At 40.1% G+C, this 19,625-nt stretch overlaps 1 protein-coding gene and 1 long non-coding RNA gene across 4 annotated transcripts in view; one reads left to right on the top strand and one right to left on the bottom strand.

The window, feature by feature from the left end:
- Nucleotides 1-19,625, bottom strand: part of LOC146890419 (uncharacterized) — a 59,893-nt gene that overhangs the window by 19,457 nt on the left and 20,811 nt on the right. Inside the window, exons 2-3 of one of the 2 annotated variants that reach the window (XR_014998825.2) lie at nt 11,422-11,520; nt 9,131-10,793 (exon numbers count right to left, since the gene is read on the bottom strand). This is a non-coding gene — a long non-coding RNA (uncharacterized LOC146890419). Of the gene's footprint in view, nt 1-9,130; nt 10,794-11,421; nt 11,521-19,625 lie in introns of those variants that run through there. The other variant, XR_014998826.2, reaches the window with a different exon arrangement.
- Ttc21b (tetratricopeptide repeat domain 21B) overlaps nt 1-19,625 on the top strand; it is a 63,293-nt gene that overhangs the window by 38,645 nt on the left and 5,023 nt on the right. Inside the window, exons 19-27 of one of the 2 annotated variants that reach the window (XM_048425829.3) lie at nt 1,503-1,609; nt 2,953-3,141; nt 4,375-4,485; nt 5,631-5,712; nt 8,794-8,944; nt 9,130-9,291; nt 10,207-10,399; nt 15,305-15,529; nt 16,156-16,276. In XM_048425829.3, coding sequence (XP_048281786.2) covers nt 1,503-1,609; nt 2,953-3,141; nt 4,375-4,485; nt 5,631-5,712; nt 8,794-8,944; nt 9,130-9,291; nt 10,207-10,399; nt 15,305-15,529; nt 16,156-16,276 — 1,341 coding nt within the window. Of the gene's footprint in view, nt 1-1,502; nt 1,610-2,952; nt 3,142-4,374; nt 4,486-5,630; nt 5,713-8,793; nt 8,945-9,129; nt 9,292-10,203; nt 10,400-15,304; nt 15,530-16,155; nt 16,277-19,625 lie in introns of both variants that reach the window. The other variant, XM_048425828.3, reaches the window with a different exon arrangement.

Below are 19,625 nucleotides of genomic sequence, written 5' to 3'. Positions count from 1 at the left end.
AATGCTTAGTGAATGTTTGCTGAACACAGCCTGAGGCATCCTCAGGTACCTTCATACACATTTCACGTATTACTGTATTAATTTGCTTTTGATTGTCCCTATTTCTTAAATCAGCAATCTACAGCTCACATTCCTGCATGTATACAGGTTTCCACAACTTGTAAACACTACTACCTAACTTCTAACACACGTCTTTAGTTTATCCTGGCTAACTCTAAATTCCTAGTGCACTTCTCCAGTGTGCTCTGCGTGGAATCCTCCTCCTATCGCCCATCACAATGTCTCTGTCCTTTTTAGTTGGTAAGAACCAAAGTCTTGGCTTTTGCCTTCTCATTACATTTAAATAGCTGATAACTCATTTCTGCGTCTCCCTGTTCCCACGACTCGGCGCCCACTACTTTCTATCCCTATTTGCTTCTCCTGGGTTAGGATGGGAGCAGCCTGGCCTGCTTCTGTCCTCAGCTGCTGCTCCAAGCCTCTCTGAACCCAGAGTGATCTGAAACTTTTCAGTATAAATCCTGCCACAATACTTTTCCAGCCCTGCTCCTCTGTCCCTCCAGACAGGCCAGAGCAAAGACTCTGGCTTCCACGGGCTTTCACAAGCGTCTGACTGTTGGTTACTTGTGCTCACTTCACAGCTTTTCTTACCTGTAAAGTAGCCATGACAAATTGTGGAAACTTACTCATGCTAGGCTGTTTTTGTTACCCAAATTCGTTGAGTAATTGTAAAACAAATACTACTTTGCAAGTTGAAATGTTAAACAGTGATTGAGCCAACAAGGTGGCTCAGTCAGGTAAAACTTCTTGCTGCCACACCTGACAACCTGAGATTTAAGTCCAGGGTCCATATGAAAGAAGGAGAGAACAAACACCTACAAATAGTGCTCGACCTAAAGGTGCAGGATGTATATGAAAATTTGTAGCAGATTGTGGCCTGGATTGTATGCTCCATAAATGGTGCAACAAACTTACTTTTTTCTTATTTAGCGGTGTGGCATGGCTCTTTGTTTGGATTATTTATTGGACTTACTTGAAGTTTTACCTTGCATGCTAGTAGGTAATATTATTCTACAGGGTAATAGAGATGAGCCTAGATTAGAAACCAAACCAGTTAGCATTACCCTTTGGGCCCTTAATGATAGTGACTTACTAAGAATAAAAAAAAAAAAAAGCAGTTTTCTTCATAACATATGCAGAGACTGTTCTATTTTAATGGCTTCAACAGACATTTTTATGGACTGAAAATGGCAGTTGCAATCTTGTTGTAACTGATGAGATTTCCTGTTAATAAGTATCTAAAAACAGATGCCAATTAATGTTTGGTTCTATACATTTTCTTCCAGCCAATTACTATCCTAAATTTTTAAGGTTTTGCTATATTTTAACTATATAAAATTTTAAGGTATTTATTGTCAAAATCTTTTTAAGACCAGTTTTGTTAATGTAGAGAAATATGGACATGTGTTAAAGATGATATCATCCCCTTTACATTCCATTCCTAGTAAATGAACTGTCAGCTCTCATGGAGGATGGGCGGTCCCAAGTCCTTCTAGCAAAAGTCTACTCTAAAATGGAAAGACCCAGCGATGCAATTGCCGCATTACAGCAGGTAGAGTATGTGTAGCTGTAGGCCAAGGGTTGGGGGATGGGCTGAAAATACTCCCTATTGACCCGATAGTTCCAGAGCTTGAGCCAAAAAAATAAAAAATAAAAAAAAATAAGGATTCAGTGCCTAAAAAATGGTCCACATAAGACCCTGCAGTTGTAACAGACAAGGATGCTTCACCTTTTTATATTTATGCTACAGCTCAACAACCCGGGAAAGTGGTGTGACTCGTGTGTCAGTCCAGTACTGAATGTCTCCACTTACTTACATCTTTCATTTTTCCTGTACTTGGTGATTTTCAAAGTTGAAGTTTTGCATTTCTTTGGTTATTTTCTAAAGTAGTTAAATGATTTTCAGCCCATTTTTCCACTTTCTTATTTACTAACAATTTTTAATAAGAAAGTGAAAGTCATTATTCTATCAAGATGGTTATATGCCCTGTTTTGTGTCTATTAATGTGGTATATTAAGGTAACTCTCAGATATTAATCAATCCTTATATTTATGAAAAATGTCAATAAATCAGGGTTTGAGTTTGCTTGTTAAGCACTAAAGAATAGGCATCCTCTCTCGCCTATTAATGTTCTACAAGCCAGAAGTATGGATAAAACAACATCTTTCCAATCTGCTTGCTATTCTTACACAGGTGAAGACCCCTCGTTCTAAGATGCATGTGCTTAGCATATGTTTCTATACACTGACAGGTGATTTGCCCATCAGTAGACATTTAGGCAACTTCAAGGGCTTTTCATTCTGTTGCTATCATTTTTTTGTTAGTTTTTATATCTTATAACAGATAATTCTTTACAATGGATAGCTAATTGTTGTGTTTTGTTTCCATCTCGTCTGAATAAGTCATTGATTCCCAAGAGTAGAAAAGCCAAGTTCAATAGCCTGATTGGGTTATTGTATGGCTTTTTCTTTACAAAAATTTTAATTAGTTCATAAGCTGTCAACATGCAATGTACTTGTTACTTATAATCTACCAGTATTTCAATTTATTACTTTATTTCATTAATATGGTAAACATTTAGCATTTATAGTTATTTATTGATAGCTTCTAGTGATCTTCCTAATTGTTTTGTCACTGTTTCCTCTTGTGATTTTTTTTCTGTGTTCATCCCTATAACATAGACTCAAAATGCAGTGCTTTGGTTGGGCAGATACTGCCTACTGGCTAATTTGCAAGTCGCTGCATGTTTGAGATCTTCATAAGGCTCACAGACCATCAATGCTCACATTTATATTTATATCACACTGTAACATTACATCGTTGTATGACCTGTCGAAAATCGCTTCTTTTCCTTTCTGGATTCTTTCTCCTTTTCAATGCTTGCTGTTTCCTAGGCTCGAGAACTGCAGACTCGGATACTGAAGCGCGTTCAGATGGAGCAGCCAGATGCCGTGCCCTCCCAGAAGCACTTCGCAGCTGAAATTTGTGCAGAGATTGCAAAACACTCTGCGGCTCAGCGAGACTATGAAAAGGCAATTGCGTTTTATAGAGAGGCCCTGGTTCATTGTGAAACAGATAGTAAGGTCAGTACCTAGAAAAACTGTAAGTACCTTTTATTCCGGGTGTCGTCTAATTTGCTTAGATGCAGAAGCCTCATAAGATTATTAATTAAGACTATTTGACAATAAAAAAACAGCAAAAAAACAGGTTTTAGAAAATCAATACTGTCTCTGGAAAGCGTTCAGAGCGCATATGGGACTGGGGGAGAGCTCCACAGTATATTGCTTCCCTAGCATGTTTCAAGCTCTGGGTTCAATCCCCAGTCGTAGAAAATCAAACAAAAAGCCTGACGATGCCAACCCTGAAGGGACTGCAGAGTCGGCACACTCAGTGCCGTGCCTGCCACACAGCATAAGGACCCAGATTGATGCCTTACACCCACCACAAAGCTGTGTAAAACAGTTGGGCACAGCAGCACACTGGTGAGTCAGAGCAGGAGGATCACGGGATTGCTAGAAAGTCAGCCTCTCTGAATTGGTGATCAGTGGAAGGCCATCTCTAACATGCAGCAGAAAGTGTCGGGGGAGTATGCCTGATGTTGAACTCGGGCCTCCCTGCACACATCCACCACATGTGTACACACACATGCACTCACAAACACACAAAATTTGTAGTGGAATAACCAATTAAACAAAATCTGCAATTGCTTTATTTCAAATATTCATCTGGTTTTCATACTCAGTTTAAGGCTCCTTTTTAGTCACAGCTATCTCAATCTAGGCAGTTGGATTCAGTTAGGTAAGCATGCTGTCCACTTCAGCATCGGTATTTGGATGGCTCCCTGGTGTGGGGACTGAAGGCGACCGTAGTGACTGGGTGTGGTCACTGCTGGAATAGCCTTCGGTAAGGCACCCCAGACAGGCACCCTGTCCAGTGGTGGCTAAGAGAGGAGGACAGTAGCTCTGACCCAGAAGCCTATGGGCCACTGTTAGTTGACCCCTTTTCACTTTACAGTGAGACAGCAGGTTTAGAGAGGGTTTTTTCCGTAGTCCTTTCAGAGAAGTCTGCACTGAGATGCAGTGTCCAGCTTTAAGAGCAGCAATGCCTTTTGTCTCCCTGTCTTTGAAGTGAGTTACCACCTGCTTTTCAGTCTTTTCCTGAAGAGGAGAGATGAATGTGCCTATCGTTTACCGGGTCTATTGTGTGTGACATTTTTGTTGTGATGAGTTTCAAACACGTGAAGTTTAATTTTATCCAGACATGCCATTCTTTTTATTTTGAAACCAGTTTCTGACTGTCTTGATTTCATTGCCTAGATAATGCTGGAGCTGGCACAATTATACTTGGCCCAAGAAGACCTTGATGCCTCCCTGCGGCACTGCGCACTGCTTCTCCAGAGGGACCAGGATAGTGAACCGGCCACCATGGTCAGTCTGGGCATCTCTGCTCATGCACTTGGAATGTCCAAATTTGCCATAGAACTCTTACTAGATGTGAGGTGCTAATCATTTTTGCTTATGGAAGAACAACCTATGTTGTTGAGCATGTCTCCCGACAAACACTGAAGATTGTTCATTGGCCATACAGTTACAGGAGTAACAGCAAATTAGACTGCACTCTGCTTTCCCTTGGGAGCCCGAGAGCCATGTTGGACGGGTGTAGTTCTGCAGTCATCCTTCATGAGACTTGTTAAACCCTGAATTTGACAATTTGGGCTAATGTAAGATTCCAGTAGACTTCTGGAGTCACCGAAGCAGTAAATCAACAGATAAATAGATAGATAGATAGATAGATAGATAGATAGATAGATAGATAGAATGCAAAACCTCGATGTATCACTATCTTGTTTCACACAGTGTTTCTTTTCTAATTGAATTGAAGCTGTTTCAACTTTTAAATCTCATGTGTGTGACCTTGTATGAGGCTCATTCAAGTCTACCATTACAACTACGTAGAATAGAACTCATCCTCCTTTAAAACACACGGAAAAAATATCAGCAGGTCTTGCATGTTTTCCACTTAAAATGTATGTGACATAAGTTTTTTTTTTAATCTTACTATTGTCACTTTATCACAGTGAAGCAAGTTTCTACAGAAACACGGTGGAATGTGAAATAACCTTCGAATTGGTGTTATAGATATATGTTTATAATTTTTAATTTATATTGTAAAGATAACAGGGGGTGTGCACTTCAGTCCAGTGTCCTCAGAGTTCAGAGGCATTGGGTCACCCTGGAAATGGAGTTAGAAGTGGTTATGAACTGCTCATTGTGGGTGCTGGGAATTGAACTTGGGTCTTCCGAAAGAGCAGTGAGTGCATGCTCTTAAAGTGACCCATCTCTCCGTCTTTTCAAATTTATTTTTATGTCACCATGTGAAGCATTTTGGAGTTTTTTCCCCCTCAAAATAAAAATTTATGAACAGAGCAATCTGGTTTGCATGCTCGATTAGCTTTTTGCAAATTCTTGTCCTTCTATTTTTCATAAATATTTTAATAGGGATAAATCTTCTTTAAAAGTACAAACTTTGTAAAAACATGTGGACTGTTTTTAGAACCAACTTATCTTTGCAGTTGATGGCTGACCTCATGTTCAGAAAACAGGACTATGAACAAGCAGTGTTTCACCTGCAGCAACTTTTAGAACGCAAACCAGGTAAAAGCACGCTGGCAGTTTTCGTTCAAACGTAGTCATCTGGCTGTCTGTTCAGGTTTATGAACCTAAACAGGTTTAGCTTATCAACCGTCAGGGAAGGAGAAATTGCTTGAATCTGACTCTGCTAATCCCCCAATTGGATCTGAGTAGCTCACATGGCCATTAGGAAAATGCCCACTGTCTATTGGTGTCTATGATTGTGAGCCTCGCCTGGCTGGCCTGCCTTGTAGTACCTCTGTTTTACTCTAGTGACTTCACCATTCCAACTGCTTTTCACGTTTTCTTTTGTCTCCTCAAATTTCTGGCACTCCTCCCACTGTCCTTCCCCTCACATAAATGAGAAAATGCAAGGAGTTGAAAGAGAATTTCATCCCCGGTTGCCCACACTGCAATGACAGTGCTCAGACCTAAGTCACTCCATGTTCTCCCTGCTCACCTTGCCCAAATCCACCTTTATTTTCTGGAGGCCTCCATCGTGGCTTTCTTGCCCTTTCTTCTTCTCTCCCACAGGTTATTTTCCTTCTGCCTGAAACTGCTCCCATTTCATATTCCCCAGTCTTATCATTAAAACACGGACTTGGCTTCCTCTTGAGAAGGTTTAGCTGTTCTTGGCCATGTTGCCCTCACACACTGACATTTCTTCTACAAGCTTTAGAGAATCCCTCTTGTGTGACATGGCTGTTCTCTCACCCAGGTTTCTGTTCCTCAACACCAGCATTTGATGCAGACAGCTGATAGTTACTGACTTGGTAGACTGGCTGCTCTGGAGCATTTGTAAACAAACGCAGCCCTTCTTTTTTACAAGTGTATAGTAATTGTGCAAAATTGGGTTCATATCTTTTAGTGTTACTGAATTACAATGTCATTACATTGAAATTATGAAGAAATAGGATTTTTTCCAAAAAAGACACCAAAGTAGGGAATGGGGAGATACTGCGGATCTGTAAAAGCCCATGTAAAAATGCAAGGCTGAGGGCACGGTGAACCCAACATGGCTTTTTTCTGTATGTATATACTGAGTCCACCATGTTCATTTCCATTAACCCTTTCTGTCCCTCTACCTGCTACTCACATCCCCTCCCTCTCTCAAATAGCACCACTCTTATGTGCACAATTTGTACCTCATCAGATATTGCCATTTTTAAGAATGAAAATGCTTCATTCTCTCAAATGCCAGTGCTAATGAAAAGATAACTCAATGTAGTTAGTTTAGTCTTTCTGTGGTCCTTATTACTTGAGCTAATGATGAATACATTTCAGCAATACTAGAAGGAGAGAATTTTTCAAGAAATTGGCTTCCCAGTGTTGAAAGCACACATTAGCAATGGCACACAAGAAGTTCAGTCAGGTGGTCTAACTTTTAGTCCTTGCTTAATTGAATTCTACTTTTAGCCTCTTTGGCTTTACGATGGACTAGGCATCCTGTTGTACAAAGACTTGTAAATGTGGCTCATCATATTGGAAGCTTACAATCTCTTCCATACCTTCATTTGATTTCATGTCTGCAGTGCTCTGAAGGTTGATTTTATATTCACTTTAAGAAAAAATTAGTCATCCTTAGGTAGAGATAATTTGTTTACTTGTCTTCACACTGCTAAAAGACAAGGCCAGTTTTGAATTTTTTTCCTAAATTTCTGTTCTTTAGAACGATACCACAAGGCAGCATAAACACAATCTGTAGACCCCAAATTAGATTTTGGAGAAGGCCAAGAATTTGTTTGTTTCTCAGGTGTGTAACTGAATAGATGCAAACCTTCCGAAGTTTTTTTCTTAATTTTTTTATTCTGACATATTGTGCGACATAAAATTTAACATCTTACCCATTTTTTTCTTTTTTTAAGAATTATTTACTTTATGTATGAGTGCTGTATCTGCACATACAATTTATACCAGAAGAGGGCATCAGGTCCCACTATAGATAGTTTGAGCCACCATGTGAGTGCTGGGAATTAAACTCAGGATCTCTGGAAAAGCAGACAGTGCTCATAACTGCTGAGCCGTCTCTCCAGCCCCATCCCAATCATTTTTAAGCATCCAGTTCAGTGGCTGTATGTGTGTATGCTGACACTGTTGTGAAGCCATGGTTAACCACCCCAGCTTGTGTAATCTTGCCAAACTGTGACTTTGGGCCCCAGTTCATCTCTGTCTCTTTACTCTACTGACAATCTCCGTTTTGCTGTCTGCTTCTGTGATTCTTAGCAAGTCCCCGTGGCTAACACAATAGCCTGCAGCGTTGTCTATGTGTCTGGCTTATTTCACCTAGCTTAGTCTTCAGAGTTCATCCGTCTTGTTATGATAAGAGTTTGCTTACATTTTTCAGAAACTAATGTCTTGTGTGTGCTTATGTCACATTTATCTGCCATCATTAATGGATTTGTGGGTAATTCCCCCTTCACACACAATTTTGTGTATTTTTTTCCTCTTCTGGGTGTTCAGGAATCTTGGTCAAAATCATCCTCTAATCCTAGTGCATTACTGGTAAGGGAAAGCTGGGAGGAACTTAATAGAAAGTTGCACTGGAAACCAGAAAACAAAATTATTTCCTCTAGGAAAAGGTAAAATCAGATTAAAATCCTGCAACTACTATAGTAAGGCTGCAGTTTGGGTCACTGAGTCTAGTCTTCAAATTTCACCCGTTAAATAAATTCTGGAATAAAACTGTGGTTGCCCACCTTAATCACCAGGACACACTTCTGTTACCACCTCCATCTACAAGCAGGAAATAGTCTAAGACAGTTGTCAACCCATCTTCCTGAGTCTTAGATTGTAGATGACCTAGATAAAGAGTTTCTCTAGGAGGTCTGACTCCAGAAAAATCGAAAAGTAGAATCAAAACGAACCTTTTTCTAGACATGCCTGTGTTAAGCCTCTTCCACAGTAGCCAGGCCAGGAAAATAGGTATCATTTGGTAGATAATCAAGGCTATGCATCTCATTAGGAAGTTATGGCACATAAAGCAGTCATTTGATGATTTCGTTGTGTTTCATTTGAAGTAAATTGTACATTAATAAAGTAGAATCATAGCAATCAGAACAAATGTCTTGACATGTTATCTATATCTGAAACATTGCTTGTTTCTAGATAATTTTATGACTTTGTCTCGTTTGATTGATCTCCTGAGAAGATGTGGGAAACTTGAAGATGTTCCAAGATTTTTTTCAATGGCCGAGAAATACAACTCCAGAACAAAATTGGAGCCAGGATATCAGTACTGTAAAGGATTACATTTTTGGTAAATTTATTGGCAGATAAATCCTACATCATAACGATTTTCTTCCTTCATTGTACAGAAAGTAGAAACGGCTTTTCTTCATATTTAGAAATAAATCTGCAATTTGAAGTGTCTTAATAGATTTATTTATGAAGCATATTATAATCTAGTATAAAATTTGTTTTTTTTTTCAATCACTCAATTAGGTATACTGGAGAACCAAATGATGCCCTTCGACATTTTAATAAAGCTCGAAAAGATAGTGACTGGGGCCAAAATGCACTTTATAATATGATAGAAATCTGCTTGAATCCAGATAATGAAACTATTGGCGGTGAAGTATTTGAAAATCTTGATGGAGATCTGGGGTGAGTAGCAATTGACACATTTCCTTTGGTAAAGTTTTTAAAGCATTTGTTGGAGATAATAAACAGGAAAGCAAAAGAAAACCATCTTCTAGCATGATGCAAAGGAAAAGGCAGATTGGATAAATATACCATGATATATGATAGATAGATGGATAGATAGATAGATAGATAGATAGATAGATAGATAGATAGATAGATAGATAGATAGATAAAAATAATGGTTTTTCATCTCAGTGTGTAGTTTGAATGAGTGTGAATCCCATAGGCTCATATATTTCTGTATTTGGTGCCCAGTTGGTAGAACTTTGTGGGAAATATTGGGATGTGTAACCTTATTGGAGGAGGTGTGTCACTGAGGGTGGGCTGTGAGGTTTCAAAAGACTTGGAGATTCTCAGTGCTGTCTCTGCTTTGTGTTTGTGAATCAAATGTAAGCTCTCTACTTTCCTTTGCTATATGCCATCATGAACTCTTAGCACTCTGAGTTAACCAAATTAAACAGTGTATTTTATAAGTTATCCTAGTCATGGTGCTTATCACAATATTAAAAGGTAAAAACAATTAGGCAGGAAATTCTTTTCATTCCTAAATCATAATAGATGAATTACAAAGACATTCCTCTAAATCCTCTGTCAAAAATAAAATAAGTGACAAAATTTGAGAACCATAATGAATACCGTTCACATAGTAGTAGAAATGACTGGCACTGAGGAGCTGTCTCAGTCATGAGTAACAGATATATATGTGTGTGTGTGTGTGTGTGATTTATGTATATGTAATATATATATATATATGAATTATATATATATGTATATATGCTATGCCTGAAATGTGCTATCTTGTATATATACTTATATACGTATATATACAAGACATTTATTTTTATATATATGATTTATTCTTCATGTCCACAGTAGTTCAACTGAGAAGCAGGAATCGGTGCAATTAGCAGTGCGGACAGCAGAAAAGCTCCTGAAAGAACTAAAGCCTCAGACTGTCCAGGGCCGCCTGCAGCTCCGCGTCATGGAAAACTGCTGCTTAATGGCCACCAAGCAGAAGTCCAGTGTGGAGCAGGCACTGAACACCTTCACTGAAATCGCAGCCGCTGAGGTGAGCGGCTTTTCCTTTGTGGCCTTGTCGGCCTCCTCTTGATAAGACAAAGTGCTGTTTGGGGTAGCTGATTATTTCCTGAACATGACCTCATAACTGATGCTTAATAGAAAGTAGATACATAGTTTTATGTAACCTGACATAATGTACCATCCATTTTGGTGTGTTAGTCTCTGAGGGAACATGGAATTAATTCCACAGAAAGAAAAATTCTTCATAAGAGCACAAGGTAATTCTAAAGAGAACTTTGTGTCCTGGAGGCTGTTCATGCTGTAGCTATGGCTGAGTCTACGTTATTAAGTAGAATGAATGCTGCCCAGATGCTTCACCTTCTCACTCAGGTGGATTTGGAGTTTCTCCAGCTCAAGAGCTAAGTGGAATCAGCACTGGCAACCTGTAATTCAGTTATACAAATAATGATTTTTCTCTAGCAATAATGAAATAATCCCCTGGAATATTTCTTATTGTTATTTCCTTTTTCTTTTTCTGTCTCACTCAGATCTTGTCCCTAGTACTGCTAAGGAAGGGACGGTCACAGATAGTAACACCTGTCTCTAGCTGTCATCACTGACCTCTTTCTCATCTACCGAACAATGCCCTAGACCCCCGAAAACTCATGATTATGTGCCTCTCAGAGGATATCAAAAGCTTTTCTTATTGTGTTTGGCTTGGAGGTCACAGTGGTAGATAAGCTACCAAAATTCTCTTACTGTGGTCTCACTGCCCACTTCCTAGGACCCTGATAATAAAATGCCATGGATTTGTGCAGACTTGCTTTAGATGGCAGCTTCATTATCACTGTAAACCACTGTAAGACAAAACAACAAACCCGCCTCGGCATCAGCACCACAGAGAGCAGAGCCTTCTGTAAATACTAAGATGACGTTCTCAAAAGTATTGCCACGTGCCCTGAATGATGGACAAAGGCAGATAAGCTGTCTTAGTGAGAGTTTCTATTGCTATGAAGAGACACCATGATGGCAACTCTTAATAAGAAAAACATTTAGTTGGGGCTGACTTACAGTTTCAGAGGTTTAGTCCATCTTCATCATGGCAGGAAACAGGGCAGCATGCAGGCAGACATGGTGCTGGAGAGGTAGCTGGAAGTCCTGGATCTGGATCTGCAGGTAGCAGGAAGAAAGTGAGACACCAGCCCTGGCTTCAGCATCTGAAACCTCAAAACCCACCCCCAAGTGACACTTCCTCAACAAAGCCACACTACTCCAGCAAGGCCACACCTTCTAATCGTGCCCCTCCTTATGAGCCTGTGGCGGCCATTTTTATTCAGACCACCAATATACCTTTCAGGATTGCTTCAATTTCCTTCTTTGAGTGACAATGTGATATTGTTAATGTCAGGTCTGGCTCAAAACCCAGGAAAAGATATTTGTGAACACTCCTTAAATGAAGTGCTGGTAGTCATTATTAGTTTAGAATGATGATCTAAGTCTGTTACGTAAAATAGTGAGGTTTTCAGATCTAGAAACATGCTGATTTGTATAAATTTTCTCATTATAAAAAATTACAAAACTAAAAATAGTCCAAAAAACTTATGTAATGTGATGTTAAACATTTCACTTAATAAAAGAGAGTCATTCTTTGTTAACATAATTCGTTAATGAAGGCAAAGTAATAGGAGTTCTTTAGTTAATATCTGTAGTATGAGTAAGGTCATAATAAGGGTATAATATTCATATATTGTATAGAATTTATAAGACTTAAAATACAGCTTAATTTTCAGACCATGACTTTGGAAGGGAGGCTGTCATGATTATTGCTCCCATTTTAAAGATGAGCAGTCTGACGTCAAGGTCAACAGTAATGCACTGTGTCATCTTATATACTTTAAAGAAATAAAATATATTTAGAAATATATTTTATAAGTAAAATAATATATATTCCATCAATACATTGTTTCTGTGATATCGTTTTGTTTTTTAAAACTAAGAAAAGAATAGGCATCCCCGAATTGGCATTCTGTAACATATGAATGTCAGCTACTGAAAAAAATGGGCACTGGAATGTTCATGCAAATCAAAAAGAATTTTGAAAGGTACAATTTGGAGTTAGGTGTCCCAGCAACCAACTGCTGTGAGGGGTAGTCTATCACATAGTCATGAATTTTTACAGAGTAAATCCAGCATTCTCCTGTAAAGCTAAAAACAAATTAAAAGCCAGGTGCAGTGCCAAGCCTTGCAGCGCTTTCATCGAGAGACTAAGCAGGGTTTTCTATGGAGAAGAGACTGCATTGTTTTTAGCCGGTCTGTCTGTGTTACTCGGGTATTAACTGCAAATCTGCTTACTAACTGGATCAGCCAAGAGATGGTGATGGGTGAACTAAAATTCAGGAACGCAGTGTTTGCATTGCATTTTTTTTCATGTACCTCATAGGCAGTGTATTCACTACAATGAATATTCATTAAGCAGCCAGTCGGGATTCAGCAGAGTGTGACTCAGACGAATAAATAGTGTATTCTTCTTTTCAAATTTTCATAATCTTCAGAAAAAAATGAGAGAAGCATACTGAATATAATGGTTATCTGAATCCAGAAAATGCGTTCTAATCTCCCTTGTAGCTGCAAATGGATGGAAATATAAGGAGAGTCAGAGACTCTTGTAAAGAAGCTGGGATTCTAGAAGCAGCTGTGGTTCAGGGTCTTGGGAAATTTGCAAAGTATATTCTGAGTGAAGGGAAGTACGAACAAAAGCAGAGAAGTGAGCTGTCTAATTCAGAGCACTGTCGCTCAGAGGAACGTGACAGGAAGTCATGGGGAAGGGGCCCAGTGCACGAGGCCATGCGGCGCTGGCCACTGGCTTTTCTGAACCCACCTGATCCCTGTGTAGAGGTCACGTTGGCACTGTGTTGGCCTCCCCTGAGTTTCGTCCTCTGCGGTGGCTGAGAGTAAAGGGATTGTGCTTCAGAAGCTGTGTGTGCCTGGGAAGTGCTACGTCCATGTCTAAGGTCAGAAGAAGGCCCGACGGTCTACTGCTGAGATTCGAACTCGGTTTTCAGTTTCAGAAACGCTTAGCTATGGAGATTGGGAGATGGCTATGTCGGTAAAGTGCTTGTCAATCAAGCACGGGCTCAGACTCCCCAGTACCCACATATCAGTGAGAGAAGTAGAGGTGCCCTTCTGTAGTCCCAGCACGTGGGGGGCTGGGATCTCTGGAGTTACTGACTACACAGCCTTAACCAAATCATTGAACTTCATGTCTAGTTTGTGACCCTGACTCAGAAAGGAATATTTGGATAGTGACTGAGAAAGACACCTGGGTCTTGACACACATACACAAGCATGCACACACACGCACACACACACACACACACACACACACACACACACACACACACACACACACGGGGGGGGGGCGAAGGGAGGGAAAAAGGGAGAGAGAGGGAGAGAGAGACTGTTCACATAGCAGTGACCAAGCAATGAAGGAAGAAAAAGCTGATCTAATCTAATCAGACTGAAGACTGTGAAATCAAAGACTTACTTTAAATCTGTATGGCATGGACATTTTTGCTCATGTGAAGAGATGCAGGGATGCAGGGCTAGTCTCTTCTTAGGTCCTTCTAGGACCAGTTGACAAGCCATGGCCAGCCATGGTTAACTACCATCCTCTGTCCGCCTGAGATGAATAGGACACAGTTTCATAATTTCCATTTGATTGGATTTGGTACCAAATGAAAGTCTTTTGCCTTGCCTTCTTATCTGGGTGAACAAACTTCATTTTCAAAATAAAATTAGAACCTGGGTGTGTCGACATACATCTTTAATGCCAGCTCTAGGGAGGCAGAGGCAGGTGGATCTCTGTGAGTTTGAGGCCAGCCTGGTCTACATAGTGATTTTCAAGACAGTCAGGGGTATGGAGAGAGACCCTGTGTCAAAAAACAGAAAACAAATAAACAAAAATAAATTAGAAAAGAAAATCAGAGCCAAGAAAGTCGTGTATCCCCATTTCTGCCAGGCCCTAATGCATTCCCTTCTCTCTGCTGACTCCAACCAAGGTCAGTCTTGGTATAATCAGACGATCGCTTCATGCTCCTTTTTGGATAGTTGTCATTAGTTGCCCGAATGCAGCCTTACAGACAGCCTTTGCTGTGGCCGCAGCATTGCCCTCTCCTCTATCACATTTCTGTTCTCCGAGCTTTAAACTGAGACCCTCTTCCTGAAAGTATTGTGATTCCTCTACTGAGCTTAGTCAAGGATTTGCACACCATTGCCTACGACCCTGTTCTGGGTAGTTTCTAACAGCCCTATTTGTGTGCCAGTTCTTATTAGTCTCTTGGCTTTACAGAAGTCTGATGTTTTGGGGCTTTGCCCTTATCTAAAGAAATCTTGTGCTTTATAGACCCCATCAAGTGAGTGCAGGCTCTACAGCTGGAAGTCTGCTTTAAACCATGAGCATTCCATGGACTCTGCAAATGGTTTGAGGCACACCTTATTTATGGCATCTCAGTAGCCAAACTTCACTAGGAAGAGAATTTTTTTTTTTTGTCAATAAAAGCGGGAAAATAGCAGTAAGGCCCATCATTTGGATGGGAAAGTGTTACTCTTGTTTGACAGGTGAAAAGAACCAAGGAGGCAAAACTTTAACTCTGCAAGAAGTTGCTCAGGAAGCGTTACAGTGCAGTCAGATTTCAGTCTTTGTTTCTGCACAAAACTACTTCAGGCAGTCAATCCCACTAGAGATGAAATTACACTGGTTGCTTCAGCACCTGCATAGTTTGTGAATCCCTCTGGGCCACAGGTTTATTGATTTCCTCATAGTGGGTTCCTGGGGATCCCTTGCTGTGTGAAAGAGTGATAGCCGCTCACCCTGCACGCAGCCAGACAGAGGCACAGGTGAGTTCCTGCTTCCCCGGTGGTGCTTCTTGTGATCTAAAGTTCAGTTTTCTTACAGAAGGACCACATTCCGGCTCTCTTGGGAATGGCAACAGCTTATATGATCTTAAAACAGACTCCAAAAGCCAGAAACCAGCTGAAGCGGATTGCAAAGATGACGTGGAATCCTATTGAAGCCGAGGACCTGGAGAAAAGCTGGCTGCTGCTTGCTGATATTTATATCCAGTCAGCGAAATACGACATGGCGGAAGAGTTACTGAAGCGGTGCCTGTGCCACAACCGAGTAGGTGACCGAGAAACAGTGGTTGGCTGTGGTGTGTGCGCTTCCGCTAGTAGAGCAGTGGGTCAGTTCCTGATGTTTCCCTAGTGTGTCTTGAATTTTAAAAGTTTATTCTTACTGTAATCAGGAAATAAACGTGGTGAGTGATAAAGAAGCTGTGGTCTCTTGAGTGTAAGAGGAAGATAGATTTATGCAGCTTCAAGTTTCAGCTGAGGATGCCCTTCTTACAGGAAGTGCTTTTGGAATGTCAAGCATTTGCTGTGATTACCCATCTCATGCCAGAGCTAATGAAAATGGCAGAGTATTAATTGTGGCTGTCTACCCCTCCCTTTAAGAGTGTTTTTGAAAGTTATATTAAGTCTATATATGTATTTAAACTATCCACAATAACCTGAGTGCCTGTATATGAGTAAAACGTGCGCACCATAATATGTGTTTCTATACAACAAATTCTGCTCCTGAAAGGCTTGCGCTGGCTCTTGGTGTCAGAATCAAGTTTGAAAGCCATTTCTTGAGGCACCATTTAGATGGGTTCGCATGCCTGGTGTGCATGTTGTATGTTGTACACATCCCATGAAATTTTATTGGTATGGAGCTTGATCTGTTCATACTTTCCATTTTCCCCTCAGTCTTGTTGCAAAGCTTATGAATATATGGGCTACATTATGGAGAAAGAGCAAGCATATACAGATGCGGTCTTCAACTATGAGATGGCGTGGAAACACACCAACCAGACAAATCCAGCCGTGGGTGAGTTCAGCACACTGGGCCCAGGGTGTCCATAAGAAATGGCATATGACTTCTAAATCTTCTCTGAAATGCATCTTTAAAACAATATATATGTTAAAAACCAACTTCCATTGTCAGTGTTTCATATTCATGAGTTATTTTCTTTATGTAGTTAAATATGATTTCCTGAAGTTCCCGTTTGTCTTCAGTCAACATTCATCTAGACTGATTTTACCTTTTCCTGTCTCCCTTCACTCTCCTGTTTGCAAAAAGGTAACGTTACGAACAAAAAGTATCCCATTGGCAAATAAACTATGCAAATGTTACATTAGATCATCACATACGTTTCTTTTGCTGGCCTTCTAAAGCCTGTTAACATTCAAGTACAGTTTTGGGGTGTTACAAAGGGCTGCATTAGTCTAAGTATCTAGAACCATCTTTAGTTGTGTCTGGAGACTTTTGCTTGAAGACTGTCAGTCTCTGAACAGTGACATCAGAAATGCGCTCAGTGACCAGCCTCAGCCGCCTGGTAATAGGGCTCCTCCCACTGAGCTGAGTCTGGTTCACTGAAGCAATGCAGATCTGTCTTGTGGTGCAGTCTAGCACCCTTCCCTCTCACAGAGGATGGCCTCCAGTGGGAACTTCCTCCTGATGTGACCCTCAGGTACTTTCTGTTCTTCCTGAGAAGACTATCATCTTCCCCGTTTGACACAGACTTTTGAAACTGCTAATCAGACTTCACCTACACTCCCTTAAAACATTGGCGGGCTTTTTATAGTTGAGAGAGAGTGATGGAGAAAATTTCTGTGGCCACAAAGCCTGTAAAACTGCTTTATTCGCTAGGTCTCTTTGGATCTGTTTTACTGCATGTCAATGTGTTTCTAAATATGGTTTGACTCATCGTGAGTATAAAGGTGTTGATGTTTTCATTAGATTAGGCAATTTCAAGTTACTAGTTTAGCCTACAATGGCCCCAATCTGTAACACTGTGTCGCGGATTTGACTTGTAGTCAGACATTCTTCCTTCACTCAGTGCCGTCTGTTTAGCTTGGCCCTGACTTGTGTGTCTTCAGGATCTACTAAATCACTGGATTAGACAAAGTGCAGGAACTAATGATTGTTTAGAAGTTTTCATTTCATTTCATATTATACATCACATGAGGCAGAGTCGCCTTGTAACATGTAAATTTCTAAATACCCATAAAATATAAATAACTTTGATAATTTATTCCAGAGTAAGATGTTTCCACGTTATTTATATGCTCCATCCTTGGGAAGCTTCTGAAAACACGGAGACTCCAGCCCGCCAGCTTTTCCTTACGTTTTGTAGTTTATAAATGGTCTTGGCAGCTGTCCCAGCGTTCCTTCATAGCTCTTCCCCCGACATTTTCAATTATTTTGTTTCCCCTTTCCGACTGTCACTGCATCCACTCCTCCAGTCTGACTGGCCAAATTTACAGTACATTTCACTTTCACTTGTCAAGAGACCCTTGAAATCTACATACTGTTTCCATAGCATTCAGAATCGGGTGCTGTCACTGCAAATGGCGCCGAGATAGATATGCCAGTAATATATTTATAATTCACATATAATATATATATAGTTGCACACCTTGTCTAACTATGCACAAGAACACCTTTAAAATGAAATAATATTTTAAGCTAGAAGAGCACAAGGAACTGAGAGCCAATGAGGGAAGGACCCACTCACACCTATGCTTAGGTTACATGGCAGTCAGTCGCTAGACTGCTGGTTCGCTTTTCCTTTCTCCTGCTTGCCCTGTTATTGATTGTGCACACTTTTGAGAGATGTAGTGTGCCTGTATTGCACATGTTCCTTGTGATTTCTAGCCCTTTATTTCCTTTCTCATTTTGCTTTTGTTCAAGATAACTATTGACTTCCAACATTAAAGTTATAGTTTTTAATGTAGAGTTTATAAGTAAAATGCTATTATTTATGTGGTACTCCAAAGTTTTTAAAAACATTCCATAATAAGATGACCATATAATCTTGAAAATTGTACTAAGAGGGACTAGAGAGATGCCTCAGCAGTGAAGAGCAGTAGATGCACTTCCAGATGTCTCTGGCTCTGTGCCCAGCACCCACAGGACCTTACAGCCATCTGTAACTCCAGTTCCAGGGGAGCTGACTTCCTCTTCTGGCCTCTACAGGAACCAGACATACAAGTGGTGCGCATTGCCCATTGAACCATCACCCATAGCCATAAATAAAAACAAATACAATTATACTATGAGAGGTTAATAATTGTTTTCTTAATAGTTAAGTAAACTGAAAACCAAAAACTCGGGCAATGTGCCTATGATTCCAAGTAATCACTGTCTTAGTGTTCTATTGCTGTGAAGAGACACCATGACCACAGGAGCTCTTATAAGGAAAACATTTAATTGGGTGGCTTACAGTTCAAAAGTTTAGTCTGTCATCACCATGGCAGGACACAGTGGCATGCAGACAGACATGGTGCTGGAGAAGGAACTGAGCATTCTACCCCTTGCAGGTAACGGGAAGTGAATTAACTGTCTCACTGGGCATGTCTTGAGCATACAGGAGACCTCAAAGCCCACCTTCATGGTTGCACACTTTCTCCAACAAGACCACATTTACTCCAACAAAGCCATGCCTCCTAATAATACCTCCCTCTTTGGGGCCATTTTCTTTTAAACCACCATAGTCAGCAAGCCAGAAGACCATCCACACTTAAAAGTTTTGAGTGGTTCTCACATAAATTGTGTTTGATGTGACATGACATCGTAAATTCTTTTATTTAAAAATATCACTAGATATTAGTCCATTTTAGAATTTATTGGTTGTAACTTTGAATTTACCTCTCAGAAACTTGTTTTCACTTTTATGTAAGCACGTATATGTGTGTATAAATTAAGACATTAACATTTACATCCATACATATTTATACCAAACATGATGAATTTGGTATAATTTTTATTTCTTTTTCTACCATATGATTATATTTTCCAGTTATTAGTTTCAAATATTTGTTTGAAATATTAAAAATTTATTCCAGCCAGTGATCAGTTTTAACTTTAAATATGTCACAACCTGGAATCACCCAAGAAGAGATCCTCAGTTGAGGGCTTGATCGGATTGTTCTGTGGGCGTGTCTGTGTTGAACTGTCTTATTAATTTACTATGGGAAAACCCAACCCATGTGAACAGGACTATTCTCTAGGTAGGGAATAGGGTAAGGAAGCAGAGAGGAAGTAAGAAAAAATACATTTGTTCTCTCTTTGTTCTTGGGTGTGGATGTGACATGACCAGCAGTATGAATTCTACCTTGCTTTCCTTGAAATGATAGACTATACATGAAGTGTAAGCTATATAAAAGGTCCTCCC

The sequence above is a fragment of the Myodes glareolus genome, chromosome 21, assembly GCF_982192425.1.
Source record: "Myodes glareolus chromosome 21, mMyoGla1.1, whole genome shotgun sequence".
NCBI lineage: Eukaryota > Metazoa > Chordata > Mammalia > Rodentia > Cricetidae > Myodes > Myodes glareolus.
This window is presented reverse-complemented; position numbering and strand designations above follow the sequence as displayed.